The following is a 21,593-nucleotide window of genomic DNA, read 5'->3' on the forward strand; positions in this document are numbered from 1 at the left end:
TTGGTGTTTATGAATCTGAGCTGAACAGGCTGAGAAAGGTTCTGAACTTCATTCTGACCGAGCCAAACTCCCAACACAGTTTGCCCATGTAATATTGTGCCTAACTTACTTGAGTTATTCCCCTTCTGTGTTAACGCCACAATGACAAATGATTCAAAGAAGAAACCACTGGGTTATGAAAGGCAGATGTTGCCCAAAGTAGATAAAATCACATTTAATTAAACACAAACAAGTCTTTAAGGGACAGACATACAGTCATTCTGCATACCTTGATGTTTAAACTGCTGCTGACCCTGAAGAAAGTCTCATTGAGAAGAGATACAATCAAATCTGCATTCCCCTGTCCACTATTGCTCCTCTGTAATGCTTCATCTGAGATGTGGATTACATATCCTCTATCTGTATCGACTGTTTCCTGAAAAAAAAAGTGAAGACACAATCCAGCGTGTGACCTAACTGATCTTCCTGTACTGCTGACTATGTTGCTTTTAGATAATCAATCAGACAATAACCACTGTCTTGAACCTAATATTCCTTGTTATGTGTAAGCGATGCTAAACATTGACTTTGTCTGGGTTGTTGTCTGCTAGTTTTTTCAAATGTCTGCTAGTTTTTTTCATCCGAGTCTTACCTCTGAGAAAATTGGTTTAGAGAAATAGTCTGATGTTGGACTGCTAGGGGAACCAAATGTACAATTTCTCATTCCAGCTTCAATACACCTGTTGAAAAATACATTGTTTTTATACTTCTAAACATTAAAAATGGACAACCTGTCCATTTAATATATTTATGACATCTACAAACTGTTAAAAATGTAAAACTTACTTTCTTTTCACTAGCTAACAGGGAACGTTCTCAGAACATTCTGGCAAGATTCTCTTAGTAACAAAGCCTCTTCCAGTAACATTAATCGAACATTCATTTCAAAGTTCTCTTGCCTTTAATAATATTCTCAAAACATTATTTATACATTGCTAATACATGCTAGTTTCGGATGGTTCAAAAACATTCAAAAGTAACTTTCCCACAATGTTTGCAAAATTATGAAATGGAACGTTCCCTTAATGTTTTCTCTAAATTCACAAAGCCAATTAGCAGTTAGCAAAATTTTCTTAGAACATATTTTCTTAGCTGGGTTGTTACAAGATTAACAAGATAACAAAACTCACGATGGAATATTATTTTCTGGGGGCACTTTTTTCTGACATTCTTTTGGAACCATATAACAACTGTTGTGAACTTTTATCTTCTAAAGTTTAGGCAACTCAGAAGTGAAGACCAGGAGACGTTGGGATATCTTTCATACAGAAGTTACTCTTTATTGAGAACTCGCTGCGCGTCGCTGTAGTCATCCAAGTCTAAACTAAAAGCAGTGATACATTGTAGTTTTAAATACATTTAGGGGGCAGTGCTTAGGAGTGAAAACAAGGCACCTGGGTGACGACCTTTAAGCATGCAAATGAGGTATTCAGGTATAGAATCCTGCCCCATTTAACCACTCCTAATCTAATCAGCCTAACTGCCCAAAGATTGGGGCAGGGGCATCAAGAGCAATTACAAACAAAAGGCAAGAGTCTCCGTCATCTGGCTCATTAGACTTACAATAAGAGAACAGGAACTGGCAGGGACCTCTTGAATCGTTCATCTGATGTCATCATCTTCACCATAAATGCTAAATACAATGTATATAACTTCTTCAGTTTGTACACTATTACATTGGAATCTAAATTAAACATTTAAATAAATTTGTAATCCCACAATTCCCCCTTTGAGAGTTCTAATAACTCTCACAAAATACAAATTTAGACACTTAAAAGTTCATTCTTGTAACATGTGATCGTTACAGGCACATAGCACTTGTTCTGTGTTGCTTGTATGTAATTGCATGCTGACACAGAAACAAAACATGCAATTATGGTCCGTGAAGTTCTTACGGGTCTTTTCTGGTTGGAACTGTCATTTCTCGTGATGGGTGTGAGTCATTTGTTGCATGAAACGCTTGATACTAACAGGTTTCCGAACCATGAAGAATTATCTTCAGCCATCAGGTGTAATTTTGCTGAAAGATCAAGAATGTCTTGATCATGTTGCTGGATGACTGAAGTTCTCGTATGTGATACTCTGCGTTGTGTATTTTTTTCTTTGTTCTGTCTTCCGTGACAGTTGGCTCTGCAGTGGGTCTTGTTGTCTTTTAGAGGTTGTGGCTTCATACGCAGGTGAGGAGTTCGGCGCGTATGGGTCTCAGGACAGCCATCAAGTGGTATCTGCACAGAGGAAGAAAGAAAACAAAAAGACAGCAGTATTTGTTCTAAAGACTACAAACATTAGGGTTGTATCCTCTGTTCAATCTGCGTCTGCTATTGTTGTTCCTTCTTTCCCTATTTCTTAATTCCTGTGACACCTAAAGAACAGTGAGGTGAGGGTGGACTAGTGGATGGGGAAGGCCTATGAGGGGATGTTCACCGCAGGGTTGGCCCCCGAAGCCTGTTGCTCTGGTTCTTCCCTGGGCTCCTCACTGGTATCATGTGTCCTAACCTATCCCTGTAGGTGGAGGAAACTTTAGTGTGTGACATCTCCATCCTCTAATGGAACATCAGTCATAACAAACATCATAACCCAGAGAGGATAGGTGAGTGACTGGGGTGTGCTGTAGTATAGCTTTGAAGGCTGTGAGTGTACTTAACTAGCATTCTCTCAATAGAAGGAAGTGACAGTAACCTTCCTGTACTTTTATTTACAAAGAATCTTTCAGCTTTGTTGTACATTACTGGGGAATTAAGCACTCACAGCCCTAACAGTTAACACCTGAGTAAACTGCTCCAACAGTTCGGTGAAGTGGGGAGGGGCTGCTTCAGAGTACCAAGTAGACTGAGTAGGAGCTGAGTAAAGCTGTTAATTTCTCCTAATGTCTTTTTGCTTTTCCTACACTCTTTCATCCAGTGTCCAGGTTTACCACAGTAATGACAACTACTCTCCTTCTTAGGACATTTACGTTTCTGTCGGTTCTCTGTATTAACCTTAAAGGATGCTGCTGCAATCTTTACTCTGGTTTTAACATCAGAGTCTCTTTCCCAAGTAGCTAACCTGTCCAAGCTGTTTTGCAAGCTTCCAGTGGACCATGTTAGATCTAAGAACGGCAAAGCTGATCTGTACTCTGATAAAAGGCCATCAAACCATGTTCGAACTAGTGGTCCTTTGTCTTCAAGCACACTTTCAGAATCATCCACTATTCCACTGTAAGTTACAGCTGACTGACAAAACCTTTCAGTGTATTCACTCACAGTTTCTTCTTTCCTTTGCACACAGTTAGTGATTCTGGACCAGTCTATCTTGGGTCCTATGATATTCTTTAGAATTTTCAAAACACCTTCTCTCAAATCGTCTCTACTGGCATGTTGTAGTTCAGAAGTAACAGCAGACTCAAAACTGTTGAATTCAGATTCAGTTAGAATTTGTGACATCAGCTGTGTGACTTCTGCTAACGACATGTCGAGAGACGCATTTTGTTGATCAATGCTCTTCTAAATTCAGAAAAATCTGTGCGTGCTGAGGGTAAGCTCTGGGACAGTCTCTATATCTTTAGGTCCTAGTGTTTTGGCAACAGTTTGTACTTGCACAACAGAAGAGTTGGGAGCAACACTTTCAATTCCCTCAATTCCTTGAGATCGTCTCTTAGCGCCACATACCTTCACTGAATCTACAGGCACATCAATTACTGATTGGATGATTACATCTCTTTCAAAGAAAGCTTGTAAGTCAGGATAATTGTCATTCGGTTGACTAACTTCTTCCACATCAGTTTTGCTGAAGCTTTGTTGTGGTTCAATTTCTTAGTAAAATAGGATACTCTAGCACGGAGCTCTTTGTTCTGTTTCTCTAGCTCTGAGTTACGCTGAGATTGTTGTGTAGCTAGCGCTAAACCAAATTCTCTGTGGCAGCAGATAATACCTTTCACATTGTTCTTGCGAACACATGCTCCTAATACCTTTTTACACTCATCTACAGACCAAGTCTTGTCTGGATGGATCTCATATTTCTGCGTTAGTTCTTGTCTAACTTTCTCAGTGATTATTAGGTTCATTTGTTCCCCTAACAGTGTTTTGAATTCACTATCTGACCACAATGGAGTCGCAAGACCATCCTTTTCTGTTGTTTGAATCAGCCTAGCATTCCTTCTAACCATCTTGTGAGTTTCTTTGTTACCACACAATCAAAAACACTAAAACTTCTCTGATCAACAGAGGGTACACTTGTTAACACAGCTTAACTATTGTTAACTTTGTTACCACACAATCAAAAACACTAAAAACTTCTCTGATCAACAGAGGGTACATTTGTTAACACAGCTTAACCATTGTTAACTTTCCAAATTACCAACACGTCACACTTAACTTCCCTGCCTACAAGGACAGAGGATAAACCAAAATTATTAGCCTGAAATGCTAACCTTCTCTGTGAAAAGAGGATAAACCAAAATAACTAGCACGTAAATGCCAATCTTCCCTGCCTACACAGAACAGAGGATAAAACAATATTAGCACTTGATGCTAAACTTCCCTGCCTGGACAGAGGGTAACTTCATCTCTAAAAGTTCATTTTTTTAGAGGAAAACTTAGTTAACCAAACCCTACAGCTGTCTGTTAACTCTTCTCTGACGGCGCAGAGGATAAACAAATTTGTACTGGTCTTAAAGGTTCTTTTGGATTAGAGACAGCACTCACCACAACCTTGGTTGAGAGAAAAATTCAGTCTGGAAATCTTTGTTCAGCTAGAAGTTTTCGCTGGATTCCAAAAGATGCAGTCTGGAAGCAGATCTTTGTTTGAGCTTGAAGTTTTCAAACTGGATTCAGGTGAGGAAGCTGGAACTCTATCCGGGTCACGGCACCATCTGTTGTGAACTTTTATCTTCTAAAGTTTAGGCAACTCAGAAGTGAAGACCAGGAGACGTTGGGATATCTTTCATACAGAAGTTACTCTTTATTGAGAACTCGCTGCGCGTCGCTGTAGTCATCCAAGTCTAAACTAAAAGCAGTGATACATTGTAGTTTTAAATACATTTAGGGGGCAGTGCTTAGGAGTGAAAACAAGGCACCTGGGTGACGACCTTTAAGCATGCAAATGAGGTATTCAGGTATAGAATCCTGCCCCATTTAACCACTCCTAATCTAATCAGCCTAACTGCCCAAAGATTGGGGCAGGGGCATCAAGAGCAATTACAAACAAAAGGCAAGAGTCTCCGTCATCTGGCTCATTAGACTTACAATAAGAGAACAGAAACTGGCAGGGACCTCTTGAATCGTTCATCTGATGTCATCATCTTCACCATAAATGCTAAATACAATGTATATAACTTCTTCAGTTTGTACACTATTACATTGGAATCTAAATTAAACATTTAAATAAATTTGTAATCCCACACAACGCACACCTGTAGACATGAATTATATAATGGGATGTAAATAGTATTGCAATCAATTATTCAAATTCAAGTCTTTATCACAACACTTTTTCACATATTTATAAAAGCATTACTTCCAATATTACTATGTCACAACAGAGTAAACATGACTATAAAAAACAGTCACTCTTTTCGAGTTAAAATTGCATGATTCTGAGCTGAAATTTTGAAATTTACAGCATATTAATACTCACGGTTTTTATTAGCTATTGTGGAAGAAAAAATTGGAAATATCCAAAGAACAAAACAGTGCAAGCCTCTCATTTCTCTCTTTGAATGCTATGTTCCTCTAGTGTGTGTAGTCTCTGTCACCACTCTGAAGCACAGGTCTCATGTGATTGCTGTGGTTTCCTGTCTGACAGCCTAGTTTTTAACATCACTTCAAAAAGAACCATCTCACATTTAACTGCAAGCTTACTTACCAACTTACCAACACGAAACATATGTGACGTAACGGTGAAAAGAACCCAGACATAAAAATGCAATAAAACTTTTACATGTACATATATAAATGGCATTATTGTAATGTGTTTCAAACAGGCTCAAACATACATTTCAGAATTATAGATTTATTATTAAATTATTATAAAATTCAAAAACACTAATAATAGAACAACTGTGCATTTACCATATTTATTTACAAATCACAGCTTTTAATATTTTTGTTAGATATGATAAGTAGGTTTGAGATTAGATCATAGATAAGGTTTTAGTGTCTGCAGCTACAAAGAGGAAAGAGTTTTTTTTTCTTCGCTGCACTGTTATTACCAAAGGAAGTACTCGTGCAAAAAAAAAATGAAACTGAACAGCTTATGAGGAAAAGTTCTGAAGATTGCCATTTTTTTGTTTGCCTGTTGTGTAAATGTCATTTTCATTAACCCAGGGGCATTTCTGTGGGTCAGCTGGAAGATGTCTTCTTGTAAAATCATGTCAGAGGGTTTAGTAAGAAAACGGCGAGAGAGGATCTTATTTGGAGCTCTCCAGAGTGGATTTAGACTTGGAATGAGGTGTTTGCGCTCTGTTTTTCCTCGCTGTACCACACATCCACAAAAAGATGTAAAACCCTGTAAACAGACAAACGTGATGCTTCAGTCCACCATTTTTTAGTTTTCAAAAAGTTTCCATTCCCCTTTCCTTTAGTCTTCACGTCACTATATTCTTCTACTTCTACTTAACAGGGAAACAAAGAACACAACCTTTTGTATTTCACATCCTCCTAGACTAGTGTTGTGACTTAATAATAACCCTTGTTTTGACCCTAACTGTCTTTTGGTAGCAGAAAAAATGCTAGAGTTTCACATAATGGCGTACCATTGTGATGTGACTAATATTTCCTCCTCATTTCACCTGACCAAAACAAACCACCATGGAAAATTGCATTACTCAGTGACATGACGATCATGACTTGAACACATGTCTTTTATGACGAGTATTACAATTCATTTGGTATTTTTGGGGGGGAGCACAAAGTCAAAAATGTCAGGGTGATACGATGATATAATAATGACAAAAAAGCCTCATTAAAAGAATGAAGCTCTGGAAAAGATAACATTAAATGATTTGGTGTAATATTTTAGCAAAATTTCTTATTAATATTTGAAAACTCAAATCCAAGTCATGTGATTTGACAAACAATATCACGTGGTACAACCAACATGTGGAAATTATAGAAGACTCTCCAAAGACTTATCATAGTCATGAATTTATAATTAATACAATTAATGTGTACACCCTCGTCTATTTAAAAAGCGATGCAAATTAGTTGTTACATTGTACCTAATGGTTACACCGCATGACATTTTAGAGTCATTCAATTTAAACTTGGACTGAAAAACCATTTGAAACTAACATGAATATTAAGAGTCCTGTGCATTTCTAAGAAATTGGCATGGGTTTTATCATGAACACTCTAGTATGTCATTAACCCACATTTTCTCTCTTGTACCCCGAGTAAACCTACCTTGCATTGTGTTTAAGATGCAGAATAGGTAGAGTATCGGGTAGCTGGTATATCCAGAGGCGAAGAAGGCCAAACCCCATGTTATACCCACCAGACACATGAGGCCTAAAACTGTGCCAGCATCCTTCCAAACTGGCATCTTGTCATGTCTGTTGCCCACATGTCGTAGCTTGAAGATCTGTCTGGAGACTGTGATTAGGATTGCTAAGTTGAACAGGAATACGACGGAGAAGTAGAAAATGTTCACGCCATACAGGACACGAGAGTCTCTGATCCAGCAACTGTATTGTACCAAAGAAGGTTTTACATTGTGAGCAGCCTGCACTTCATACATACATTTGACTACATAATTTAACTACATTTGTCTGTATGTAATACAAAGTTATAATTTGAAGACTTACATGTTATTTTTTGCATTCGTATCAGAAAATGTTATCTCAGTTATACCATAAATGCTGTTAACTGCGAACAGCAAGCCTCCAACAATAACTGCAGGGACTCCTGTGGACAAGATCACAAGATGAACCACCACATTTCAAAGCTCAATGCTTTGCTTACTTTTTATGCTTGTTTAGTTTCCTCACACATGTGCATATATATATATATATTTTTTTTTAATTATTTTATTTATTTATTTATTTATTTTTTTAAATTATTATTATTATTTTTGTATCACATATGATTTCTTTTAAACATTATCCTTTTATCATTTATTTACCTTTATGTTGTTCCAAACCTGTGTGACATTTAAAGATATTTTGAAGAATGTTTCAACTGTTTTTGTCCATTCGGTGGGCAACACTAAACCCTTACTGATCTTTATTGTAAAAAAAGCATGCACATACATATGATACATACTTTGTGAATTGTGAAAAACGCTATACAAATAAATTTGCCTTGTCTTCACTTGACAAGGGGTTTAGAGAATGAATGGATGGATGACTGTGAGACATTTTTCTAAATATCTTCTCTTGTGTTCTGCATAGTAAAGAAAGGTTTGGAAAAACATGAATGTGAATAAATGACGACAAAATATTTGGTAACACTTTATTTTTGTCACGAATCCAGTCTGTGCACTTCCATTCACCCTCCACCAGAGGTCACTCGCTCACCACATTGACTCACACCATACATAACACTGGACTCCATTTCCCATCATTCATTGCACTGATTGCACACACAGCTGTAGGCACTGATCACACAGCATCACTAATCACACACACTATTTAAACCCTGGAGTTTCTCTCCCTCGTTGCCGAGTATTGTATGCGTTTACCGCTCCCCTAGCCGTAGCAACTCTACAGAGCCCCTGTTAGTTTGGATTGTGTTTTCCCCGTGTTTGTTCTACCCGTGTTCCCTGGATTAACCCTTGCCGTCTGGACACTGTTTGCCCCCCATTGGATTTTAGCCCGTTTTCCCTGGATTATCTCTCTGCCTTGCCCACTGGATACTGTTTGCCGATCGTCGACCTTCGCTTGCCCTAGGATTACTCTTTGTCTTGTCCCTGCCATACCTGTTTGCCATTGCTCGACCCTGCCTGTATTTATGACCATGCCTATGAATAAAAGCTTGCACTTGGATCCGCACGTCTCGTCAGCCTTGTTACAATTTTGATGGTCCCTTTTGAACATTCTGTTGACACTACGTAATGTTGCAACTACATGTCAACAAACTCTCATAAGAGTATTAGTAGATTGTCTGCTTCATATCTACTAACTCCTTATTGTGTTGGTCTCCCAACAGATATTCTACTGACTATAAGTAACTTTGCAAGAATGTGTCAACTTAATCTAACCCTAACCCTACCAGTCAACTAATACACTACTAACAATCTAATGAGAGTCAGTAGAAATGTAGGTGCAACATTACTTATAATCAATAGAATGTGTTAAAGAGACGATCAAAATAAAGTGAAACCAAATATTTATTTTTGAGTTGAAATAAGTTAAGGGAATTACAGCAAAAAGTAAAAGTTAGCTGAACACAAGCAATCAACACAACTCCGGTCTCCAGCCCATCAGTAAACTTCTTGTGCAGAAAGCTGCACATTTGTAATAAATCCATCAAGATGTTTTTAACTTCAACCCATTGCTTTGAGTCTCTGTCCATATTTCTGTCTCCAGAAAAAAATGTCATCTCATATGAATCAGGAGAGAAATGTGCACAGATCAACCATTTACAAGCGAAAACGGTCCAAAACAGCTGTAAACAAATTCCCTTTGATTTTGATATGAGGATGAAAGGGGGATGAAATTTTTCACTGGAGGAGCATTATTATGGGTTATTGACTGCTATTTTGGCCTGAAGAGATGTATGAAACACTTTAATGATGGAATTGGCTTATTAAAAACACTGTTAATGAACTGGAATTGTCTGGATTACTTAATTATTGTGATGTTTTTATCAGCTTTTCGGACTCTTATTCTGGCGGCAACCATTCACTGCTGAGGATCGAGTAATGTAATGCTAAATTTCTCCAAATCTAATCTGATGAAGAACGAAACTCATCCACATCTTGGATGGCCTGAGGGTGAGTAAGTTCTGAGCACTGTTTTGTTTTGGGTGAACTATTCCTTTAAATTTCATTTTGAGATTCAAATTTTCATTATGCGAAGCATCCCTTTAATGCATCCTGCGTATCTATTTTGGTTGCTCTGGTTTTTATGTTTTTGTACTATGTTTTTTTTCTGTTTTGATGCTCACCCCATCCGATCAGAGACAGCTTGACCATGTAGTATTTGATGTAAATGTTGAAGACTCTGATGAGAAGAAGGTAGAGATGCAAGGCTTCAATAGCCATCCAGGTGAAAGAACACAGCAGGCTGTAGTGTATCGTCACAGCAATAAACACACACACTTCTTTCACTGCCAGTGTAGCGGCCCACTCGTTGAGCATGAAGCTCATGTTGAGGAGAAACAGAGCGCCGCTCAGAGACACGTGAATGCTGCTGGACACTTCTGCTCTGGCATTACTACAAAAACACACATTATGTGAATCGAAGCACAAATTCTGCATGCATTCTTATGAAAATAGAAGAAATGGCACCTGTTGAAAATGAATGACAAGACAGTGATGGCAGAAAAGACAGCAGAGAGACCGCAGCCTACATAGCTGATGTACGATAAGATTTCCCATTGCTTTTCGGATATTGTTGAGTTGATCTTCAGAGTTAATAAGGTGGATAAATGAGAGGGGAAGTGAACTTTAAACAGTATTAGCTGATTATTTTAAAGTGTTACTTTTACTGAATTAATTTCATGGGTGGATATCTCAGAACTCACCAGAAGCACAGCAAAAGGGGTCATATGGTTACAGTAACACTCCACAACATTATCACTGATCAGAGTGGTGTTACAGCCATCCGTTTTCCAGGTTTTGCTTCCTATGTAACAGTAAACACAATTCAAATGTGTGTCATATGTGCCTCATATAAGAAATCATTAACCATTAATGTACCGTTTTCGTCATAGAATTGACAGGACAGGTTGGAATTCTGCAAAACAAAAATAAATAATTAGCAGGACATTTTTGGGCAATTTGCGAAAATTTAATAAAAACAAATTGTACTCCAAGTTACACTTACAGATGTGTCCTTTGTGTAATGAAGTTTGAAGCTCATTTTAAGTGGATTGATCAAATTTGCAATGTCACGTCCAGGGACTTCAATCCGCATGATTTTGGAGGCAAAAACTTTATTTTTCGCTTTAAACTGTAAAAAAAAAAGAAAAAGAAAAAGGACAATAGGCTGATTTGTATATTTAAGCTTACTGTAAATTTAAGAAAAATGTGTGACAATAACCAGTTTTCTAATCGCTATGACACTCAACAGAACAATACAGACATCATAAATGGGTGTGATTTGAACCTTTAAGTGCTGATCACAATCGTAGGTAACTATGCCAATTTTGCTCTCTTTCTCATTTTTGAAAGGCTCATCCGGCATCTGTATATCAGCTACTTCATCAAAATTTGCTACCTTAAAAGCAAAAACAAACACACAAAAAAGTATAGTCAGCATATTTTACGTTCTTATATATGATACATTGTTCTATACATTATGTATGATGTTAAAAAAATTAAGCTGCAACCAGTTGTTATCAAAAACCTGCTGTAAGCCATTTCTTTTTGACAGTATCCCACATAAAATGCAGTGGTGTGATGCAGTCAGGCCCTTTAATGCAAGATGCAAGAGTTACGAAATGCACCTGTTTTCAATGCAACTCATACAAACAGATGCAAGAGTTACAAAATGCCATTTCACCCTTTCAGTAAAAACTAATGCATTCAGGAAATAAATTAAATATACAGCACCAATAAAATTATGCATGACATCAAATGTCATTCCTATTTGATGGAGATCGTAATAAAAACATATTTGTCTTGATAGCCAGTTACTGCCTACTATGAATGACGTAGTTCTATATTATTTCACAAAATATTATCTTTCTTTCATATTACATAAATGACCCCAAATCCCCATATGCCCTCTATGGCGTATATGCCATCAAAGTGCCACAGCAAATCAAGAGCAGCAACCTGGCTCAGCCATTGTCAATTAGATCTCCGTTAACAGTTAGCAGGGTCTCTACAGAAACAAAATGGCCATTCAGTGGGTGGGATGGGAGTTTTCCAACCGCTTCAACCGTCCACTCCTAACCTCACCTAATATCCATGCAAATTTTGCTGTAATAAACATTCTAATTTGAATTAATGACTGTTCATGCATCTGTTCAGAGTCAGACAAACAGAAACATTTGCATGCCGTCAATGTGAGAAGTTTTCCATTTTGTCACATGCCCAGAGCTGCTGTTATAAGATGAAACTATGACTTGGAGGTGCCTATAGACAGACTATTTTGCTAAATATACATACTAGCATATTGAAAAAATAGAAAATACGTACTAGCGTACTGGGGTCCTAATGAAGACCCAATTGACCTTCTTTGAAATGGCTATTAGTACTGACAACAACAAGGAAGTCTGCTTAATGTTTATTTTGAAGTCAAACACACCTTATACCTTGCTTGCTTGGTTGGTGGAGGATTTGTAAGTGTTAGCGTTTAGCCATATCAAACTATATGGTTCTACCACTGGAGAATGTAATGGTCGCCGCTTTTTTAACGCTATCTGATTGTAATAAACAAAATTTATGAGACAGTTCATGTCATTTTATTGATAATTTAAAAAAAAAAAAAAAAATTGTGAGTTTGGCAAAAAGTTTTTTTTTTTTTTTTTTAGTATTTTGTCTTTTAAATACAGTAGCCTATATAAGACTTGGTCTTGCATGACCAAAATAGCTGATCGAAGGCATGGCTGTTGAGTGAACTGACTTTCCTTGAAAGTGTTAAAGTGTCTTGATGGCCGACGGGCACTGTGTGCGCACAGAATCTGAACAGTAGGGAGAAAAGTCAAAATATTTGATCTGTGCTTCAGGTCTTATTAAATTTTTTGTCTTATTTTGTATTTTTGATTAATATATTTATTTAACCTTTTGCTTTTAATTAATAATTAGACTGTTTACTTCCTTTCAGTAAGCTTGAGAATGTTTTACTTGCATTAGTTTATCATTAGGGTCCAAGCCAAAATGGCGCAGGGCCCTGTTGTTTCCTTCAGGATTATTATTTATTTATTTATTTATTTTCAACCTTCCGGGGGTTTTTGGGGACCTTAACATGCTCAAAAACTCTTGAGCTGAAAATTTGCACACACGTTGGAATCCGCGGCCATTAGGATGCCTCTAATAACATCCACATACATTGTCTGATTTTGATCGAACGTCGGGGGTTTGTTCGTTGTATGATGCCGATCGAATAGATGTGATTATTATGAGTAAAAGTTATAGCGCCACCAACTGGCAGCAGGAAATGTGTCCATTTCAAAATGCTTTGAATTCAGCATCTTATTTTTACCCGATTTGCTTCAAACTTCATCAGAATAATGACAAAACACGGCCGATGTAAAACTGTGAAGGGAATATTGATATTTAAAATATTGTTGCCGTGGTAATATGTCAAAGTTGAATATTTTTTTCCGGTTATTTTGAGGCAGATAACATGCTTAGAATTCCATGAAACTCAATACACATATCCGTATTAATAGTTAGACACCAACAAAAGCTCATAAATGGGCGTGGAAGAGGCACTCTATAGCGCCACCTTTTGTCAAAAGTTTGGGGGTTAGTTTTAGCTACAGACACCAAACTCGGTACATAAATTGTTCTTATTAAGCCGGACAACTTTCTAATTTACAGTCATTAGCTACGACCAACAGGAAGTCGGCTATTTTTATTTTAATGTTTGTTTTTTTGAGAAAACAGGCTGTAAATAAACTCATACTCCTCCAAGCAGAAACAAGTAGTTCACACCAAACTTTGTCAACATGATGCCAATATACTGAAGATTTTAAATTGCGGACGGATTTAGGATATCTGGAACGGTGTGGTAATGCTGATTTATTAAAGTAACAGTAAAACAAATAGCAGTCATTTTCTTATATCTTTAAAGTGCAGTTTCCAAACACTTCAAAACTTTTTACATAAATATAAGAAGTCATTCTGAGGAAACATGCATAGTTTCAAAAATGTATCATGCTCAGGGGCCACAAAACAATTAAAACTATAACTGAAATTGGTTTAATGGTGAAGAGTGTAATACCAAGGATGACCACCAGATGGAGGCATGACCTTATTTTTCATGAGCTGCCTGTCTTTGTATCAGAATGAAAAAGAATGCATAGAATCAGCTGAAATGCTCTGTATTCTCAGTATCTTTACACACACACACACACACACACACACACACACACACACACACACACACATACACACATACAAATACACACACACACACACACACACACATATATATATATATATATATATATACTTTTTTTTTAAAATAGTTATAGAATATTAAAAGTATTTGTAAAAATTTACATTAAGGTCTCTTTGGTTAACATAAGTTATTACATTAATTAACATGAACTAAAAAGGAACAATATAATTTAAAATCATTTATATAGCATTAAATTTCAAGAGCTGCCTGTACTGTATGTCTATCAGAATGAAAAGTAATGCATAGAATTAGCTGAAATGTTCTGTACTGTCAATATTCTTTTACATATATATATATGTATATATATATGTATATATATATGTATATATATATGTATATATATATATATATATATATATATATACACATACAATTTTTTGTTTGTTTTTTGTTTTTATAGTGATATAATATAACAGAATAGAATAGAATAGAATATAAAAAGTATTGGTAACAATTTACATTAAGGTCTCTTTGGTTAACATAAGTTATTACATTAACATGAACTAAAAAGAACAATATATTTTAAAATCATTTATTAATCTTATTTAATGTTAGTTAATACTGACATTAAAAATATTAATGTTATGTTAATTCACAGAACATAAACTAATGTTAAGATACAACTTTAAATTTTAATAATGTATTAATACATTTTTAACTGAACATTAATAAATATTGTATAATTATTGTTCATGCTAACTAGTATAGTTCAATAATATAGTTTTTAATATGAGTTAATTCAAAACTTACAAACTAAGTATTAACAACATATGTTTTACTATATTTCTTTGTGTTACTTAAAAAATTCTTTGTTAGTTTATGGTACAGTAACTAATGTACATTAACCAGAAATTTTAATCAATAATGTAGTAGTCAATTTTGAACATATCATACACCAAGATTCATAAATGGGACCCTGGACCACAAAACCAGTCTTAAGTCGCTGGTGTATATTTGTAGCAATAACCAAAACTACATTGTATGGCTCAAAATTATAGATTTTTCTTTTATGCCAAAAATCATTAGGATATTAAGTAAAGATCATGTTCCATGAATATATTTTGTAAATTTCTTACAGTAAATGTATCAGAACTTAATGTTTGATTAGTAATATGCATAGCTAAGTTTTTATGGGTCCAAAACCACCTTGGGTGTGAGTTATTTTCTAATAATTAAACGGCCCTTCATCAATTATTCCTTACATAATGTCATTTATTAACTATAAATGCATTCAAAAATAAAACAGTTGTGAGTTGGCTGTGAGTTATGGAAAGTACATATAAGTAAGTACACGCTGCACAATTTTCGGCTGTCCCAGATGAAAGATTGGCATCGTGAAACAATCGTGGCGAATCAGAAATCGGGCTTTACACAGAGTGTGTGCCAAAAAATTCAAAATGCCATCTACCCTGTCAAAGGTCTAACCATTTGTCATATAAAACCCAAAACACACACAGCTACAATCAGAGATAAGAGGTAACATTTTCTGCTCTTCACCAAGCTGTGATCGTGCCTAGTTTGTCTCCTCGTATTTGCCTGTTTTGTTTAATAAATCATCCAACTAGATCCACGTTTCCTCCTGTTGTCACTTCTGCTTCCCAGCATCACAGCAGCCATATTGGGAATGCCTTTGAGCAGCTATTTTGGTCATGCAAGACCAAGTTGCTAAGTACATTCATATTTTTGCAAGATTTTTAAATGCGTTTTCTTTAAACCAAAGTTTGTAATTCTATGATTCACCTCAGAGCTGTTTAGTTTGGTCAGTGCTTTAGAAGACTTCAATTTGAACATTTTTAAGTCCCTATATGGATAAAAATGAAAAGGAAAAATATTTCCAAGGGAAGAAATCACTTACAGCAGTTTTGGTGGCTGAAAGAATTATGTCAGCTTGGACTTACGGCATATACTGTATGGTGACAAGTGACAAATGGAGTCTTACCCCTGGAGCGGCGATTTGTACAAAATCATTTGTCGTGCTTAAATTAATCTTAATCACAGCGATGGAAAGATCTTCCTCATAGTAGGTCTTGGATTGCCCAGAAAAATCCATATTTATAATACCATGGATGGCTTTCTTTTCCACTCTGCAAAAAGGTAAGATAAAAACAAGAAACAAAAAAGGCAAAAGAGTCTAAGCAGTGTTTCCAACCCTGCTCTTGTAGACCGCCACAAAACGGCACATTCCCTAATCAGACACACCTGATTTATCGATAGGTGCTTCCAGGAACAGGGTTTGGAACCACTGAATGTCCACTGAAAGAATTGTGCATTTTAAAATGTTTAACAAGGTTATATTTACCTAATGTAGGTATCCAGAACATCTTTATGATAGATCACCTCTGCGCACATTTTTTTAATATTGAGAATGTTTCTCATGTCTTTTGGCATATTCAGGTTTTCCGCTTTCATTTCCAGGAGTTTACTTATGTCACCAGGCAAGCAATCGACCACAGTACAATTGGATAATGTGTCATCTACAGTAATAGATGACAGGAAAAGTTAACGTCCTGGGAACTGCCGAGTTATCATACTCAATGCACATTTCTTATAAAGCTGTTGTGTAACAATAAGTCTTGCTTACTTAAGCTGAAGTCAACTCTTGTGTTATTCACATGATGTTTTTTCAGGCAAAATGTTTCTGATTCTGTGAAATTTTTGTTATTACTTGAATTGTAAGAGGAGCACTCAATATAACATGAAATTGGTGAATTACAAAGCAACTCTTCTGGATTGTCCGAAACAGTAATGTTGCGTCCACATTCAAGTGAGATTCTCATCATCACGGTCTCATTTATCTGTGAAAGATGAACTTGACATGACAAAGGAAAAATACACAGTTACAGAATGAAATGTAAGTGTTTAAAAGAGCTTATCATTTATAAGTTCTGTTGTAGGGGAGACCGGGGCTAGTTGTCACACAAGGAATTTGTCATTATGGGTTATCTGTCTGTAAAGCCTTAAAAATACAGTCTATGTATTTCACAACACTTCAGCCTGTGATTCTTATTAATTGAGGGTCATGTTTTAGGATCTCTGACACCTTGTACTTCTAGAGACTCCAGGTGGTTTAATTCTTGGTTTAACACCTAATTCCTCACCTACGTAAATGTTTAACATCTTTTGCATTTAATATCTTTTCTTCTCAAATAGTTTTTGTGACTATTGTTCCAATGAGCATGTCTTATCCAACAGCCAGACATTAATCTTGCGATTTCCATAGTATTGCATCCTTCTCATGGGCATTTAATAATTTTTTACTTTTTTTCATTGTGTTTCTTTCTTTTTTTTATTTTTGGCCCATTTTACTTGTAAAAGAAAACCTGCTCAATAATTATGCACATCTGAATATAAGGTGTTGTTCACTTGACTGCATACAAAATGAATAGTATTTATTAAGGTTAATGTGGTTCGTAATTGGATACAAATGGAAATAGATGAAAAAAATATAAGCAAAATATTGACTTGCTTAATCATTATGCACACACACTGTATATCACACTGGCATACATTTAGACAAGTATCACTCATAAATGTGACCCTGGGCCACAAAACCAGTCTTAAGTCGCTGAGGTATATTTGTAGCAATAGCCAAAAATACACTGTATGGGTCAAAATAATAGATTTATGCCAAAAATCATTAGTATATTACGTAAAGATCATATTCCATGAAGATATTTTGTAAATGTACTACTGTAAATATATCAAAACGTCGTTTTTGATTAGTAATATGCATTGCTAAGAATTAATTTGGACAACTTTAAAGGCAATTTTCTCAATATTTGGATTTTTTTGCACCCTCAGATTCCAGATTTTCAAATAGTTGTATCTCGGCCAAATATTGTCCGATCCTAACAAACCATACATCAATGGAAAGCTTATTTATTTAGCTTATGTATTTCGAAAAATTGACACTTAAGACTGGTTTTGTGGTCCAGGGTCACAAATGTCAGGATGGGGATGGGTCACAGGTTGTATAAAATATTTTTATAAAACATTTATAAAAATTAATATTTTAGTTACATTTTTATAATACTGTTATATTTTGTTTTTCTATTTGAATTTTGACGGAAATCCTATAATAGACACTTTAATGGCTGGTTCTATATATATATATATAAAAAAGAGTTTCAAAAATAAAGCTACCTAAAATAACTATTTAGTGACATCAGAGGCCTGAGGACCAGCCTCGGTCTCTTCTGTGTCTATTTATCTATCAACCTGTTTACTTAATGATAATGTTTATGGAAATTGTATGTAAATATTTTCCTTATTAGAACAAAACCAGTGTATCAAAGTACAAATTCGGAACACAGGGAAATCAAGTATTTAAATAAAGAAAGTATTACTCATTTCAGGAAGAGGGATTTAACCATTTATTACCTCTTTGAGCTTTAATAATAAGTTAAACTAGCAATGTGAATCAATTTAGTATAATTTAATTTAATTTATTTTTTACAAGAAGGTAAGTGCTTTCAATAGTTACCCTTTTCACATTCTTCACCATCAAGGCCATCGATCATGATCAGAAGTAGAAGAAGTGACATATATTTAGCTCTCAGGGACATCTTAGGATTTATGGAGGTAAGAATACAGACATGAAAATGACATAATTTGATCAAATATCTTTGTTCGCTTAGAAAAATACATAAAAAAAACAAACAAAAAAAACATTTACATCTATTTTAATACAATACAATACAATACACTGTACTTTAACTGTCGCCCCCATTCTCAACATAGACATGAAAGTGCATTATCCAAACTTAAATTGTTATAAATCACGAACTAAATCATTTTGTAAAATTTTTTGTGACAAAGGTCAGAACTCCTGTTGATGTAGATTTCTGAGGAGCACTCGTTTGAATTAATATATTACTGTTCCTACATAATTTGTAACAAAAAAGTGGTAAAATATCTATTCAGGAGTCTTAGACCTTTCCAACTATATATAGTTTGTCATGATTAGATTATTAAATGGATTTATTTGTAATTAAGTAAACCCTTCATTTTAAACTAGAGGTTAAGAAATTTTCATCTCTTTAAATAACTTAATTATAAGGACACTCCAAAATGATCCTAAAAGAGCCTACTTACCTTTCTGTTTTCCTAGCAGGTTGACGCGGAGACAGCTCTGTATGGAAAGTTCAGAACTCACACTGAGAGATCATCAGCCATACTCAAATGTTGTGGCTTCAGATATATCCAATGAGCTCTACCGACAGCAGAGCAGAGTTTGGGTGAACTATTCCTTTAACAGAGGCGGTGAACCACAGTCTGTAATAGTTATAATGTATGATCATAATAGTCATAAATACAAAGTGTTGCAGGCTTGTTCACTGTAAAAAGTGATAAGTTGACTTAACCTCTTAACTGTCACCGTCCACCCTGTGGGACGCCTACGTTTACTTCACTATTTTACAATTAAATCCTAATCTAATCATGACAAACTATATATCGTTGGAAAGGTCTAAGACTCCTAAATAGGTATTTTACTTTTTTTGTAAAAAAATTATGTAGGAAAAGTAATAGATTAATTTATGACAAGAGTGCACCTGAAAAATCTACATCATAACAGGAGTTCTGACCTTTGTCACAGAAAGTCTTCTTAGTTGCCTTTTTCTCTATCACGCTTTAGAAATCATAAGAAATTATATATCAGTTGAAAACTTAAAATCTCAAAATTCATCCTTTTGAAACCCATTTTAAAATCAGACATTGCATTACCATGGAAATGGTACATCAAAATCACGTTGGAAAATGTTTTCATTCATGAATTATAAAAAAATAAGTTTGGATAGTGCACTATAATGTCTATGTTCAAAACTGTGAGTGACAGTTAAGGGGTTAACTTAAAAAAATTGAGGAAAACCATTGCCTTAAAATTATTAAGTAAATAATATATATTTTTTTAACAATTCACTTGACAATTCACTTAACTTATTTTTTTAAATTATAATTTATTTAAAAATTTTAAGGCAACGGGTTTCCTTAATTTTTTTAAGTTAAGTCAACTTATCACTTTTTATAGTGAACTATGAAGGTAAATTTGGTGCAAAACAACTGAGCGTCTGTGACAGCGGAATTTGTAGTTGTAGAGAAGAGTCACACATGTGTATCAGTAAATTTGAGGCCACAGACAAAAGTTGCAAACTTGTAGATTTTTTTCTCTCTCCCACAAACACAACACTACAGTTATACCTTCTCGAATCCTTCATTGCAGATACACAAATCCTATTCTACGAATCACAAATCAAGAAACTCGTACGCTCACATGTTTTGCTACTATTGCTGCAGTGAATATGGTGCAAAACACACTCACACACCTGCATCAAAAATGTGAAGTTGCGGACGAAATTTGTACATCCGTGAATTAGTATTTGAATCCTTGCAATGAGATTTGCACACTTGTAGAATGTTTTCTTACATATATATATATTTTCTTGAATGCTTTTTCTAGCACAAACACAAGCACATAAAGATAACGGCTTGAATCTGCTGCTACGAGTCTCAGATGCTGTTTTTCACTTGCAAATTACAAGTTTCGCATCACATATCTGTGTGACAAATGGTGCAAAAGTGATTTGTGCATCTGTAGACGCAGCGGCGGCCAATCTGCAGAGATCAGAGAATTTTGACGAATCAGAAGAGCTACACTGTATCAGGTTTTTGTTATTCTTTATAGTTCTTCGGTTTTTTATGTTCAAGTTTGTGTATGTTCACTATAAAAAGTGATAAGTTGACTTAACTTAAAAAAATTAAGGAAACCCGTTGCCTTAAAATTTTTAAATAAATTATAATTTTAAAAAATAAGTTAAGTGAATTGTCAAGTTCACTTAACTTTAAAAAAAAATATATTATTTACTTAATAATTTTAAGGCAATGGGTTTCCTCAATTTTTTTTAAGTTAAGTCAACTTATCACTTTTCACAGTGAACAAGCCTGCAACACTTTGTATTTATGACTATTATGATCATACATTATAACTATTACAGACTGTGGTTCACCGCCTCTGTTAAAGGAATAGTTCACCCAAAAATTACAATTTGCTGAAAATTTACCCAAGATGTAGATGAGTTTGTTTCTTCATCAGAACCGATTTGAAGAAATTTAGCATTACATCACTTGCTCACACCAGTGGATCCTCTGCAGTGAATGGGTGCCGTCAGAATGAGAGACCAAACAGCTGATAAAAACATCAGGTAACACTTTAGAATAGGGAACACTTATTAACTATTAACTACGACTTTTCCCTCAATCATTTCCTAATTTGCTGCTTATTAATACACTGTATAAAAGTGACTTAACTTAAAAAAAATGAGGAAACCCGTTGCCTTAAAATTAA

The 21,593-nt window shown here is 35.3% G+C and overlaps 1 protein-coding gene across 3 annotated transcripts; it reads right to left on the reverse strand.

Annotated features, from left to right (window-relative positions):
- Positions 1-4,953: 4,953 nt before the first annotated feature.
- On the reverse strand, positions 4,954-21,383 carry LOC131543299 (adhesion G protein-coupled receptor G3-like). Of its 3 annotated transcripts, none has more exons than XR_009271871.1 (15): positions 19,346-19,467; positions 18,735-18,816; positions 16,833-17,060; positions 16,551-16,725; positions 16,191-16,335; positions 11,285-11,395; positions 11,003-11,128; positions 10,876-10,912; positions 10,701-10,801; positions 10,465-10,580; positions 10,122-10,390; positions 7,820-7,919; positions 7,419-7,699; positions 5,653-6,522; positions 4,954-5,022 (listed from the first exon to the last, which is right to left on the reverse strand). XR_009271871.1 is itself a non-coding variant. In XM_058780507.1 (15 exons), exons 3-15 carry the CDS (start codon positions 18,814-18,816, stop codon positions 6,425-6,427), a joined length of 1,869 nt encoding a protein of 622 aa, XP_058636490.1. In that variant the 5' UTR covers positions 19,346-19,382; positions 21,310-21,383; the 3' UTR covers positions 4,954-6,424. The 3 variants fall into 3 exon arrangements, 2 of the variants coding, with proteins under 2 accessions (XP_058636490.1, XP_058636489.1); XM_058780507.1 differs by adding an exon at positions 21,310-21,383 and having other exon boundaries at positions 4,954-6,522; positions 19,346-19,382; XM_058780506.1 differs by having other exon boundaries at positions 4,954-6,522.
- Positions 21,384-21,593: the final 210 nt, after the last annotated feature.

This window comes from Onychostoma macrolepis, chromosome 07 (genome assembly GCF_012432095.1).
Source record: "Onychostoma macrolepis isolate SWU-2019 chromosome 07, ASM1243209v1, whole genome shotgun sequence".
In the NCBI taxonomy this organism is placed as follows: Eukaryota; Metazoa; Chordata; class Actinopteri; order Cypriniformes; family Cyprinidae; genus Onychostoma; species Onychostoma macrolepis.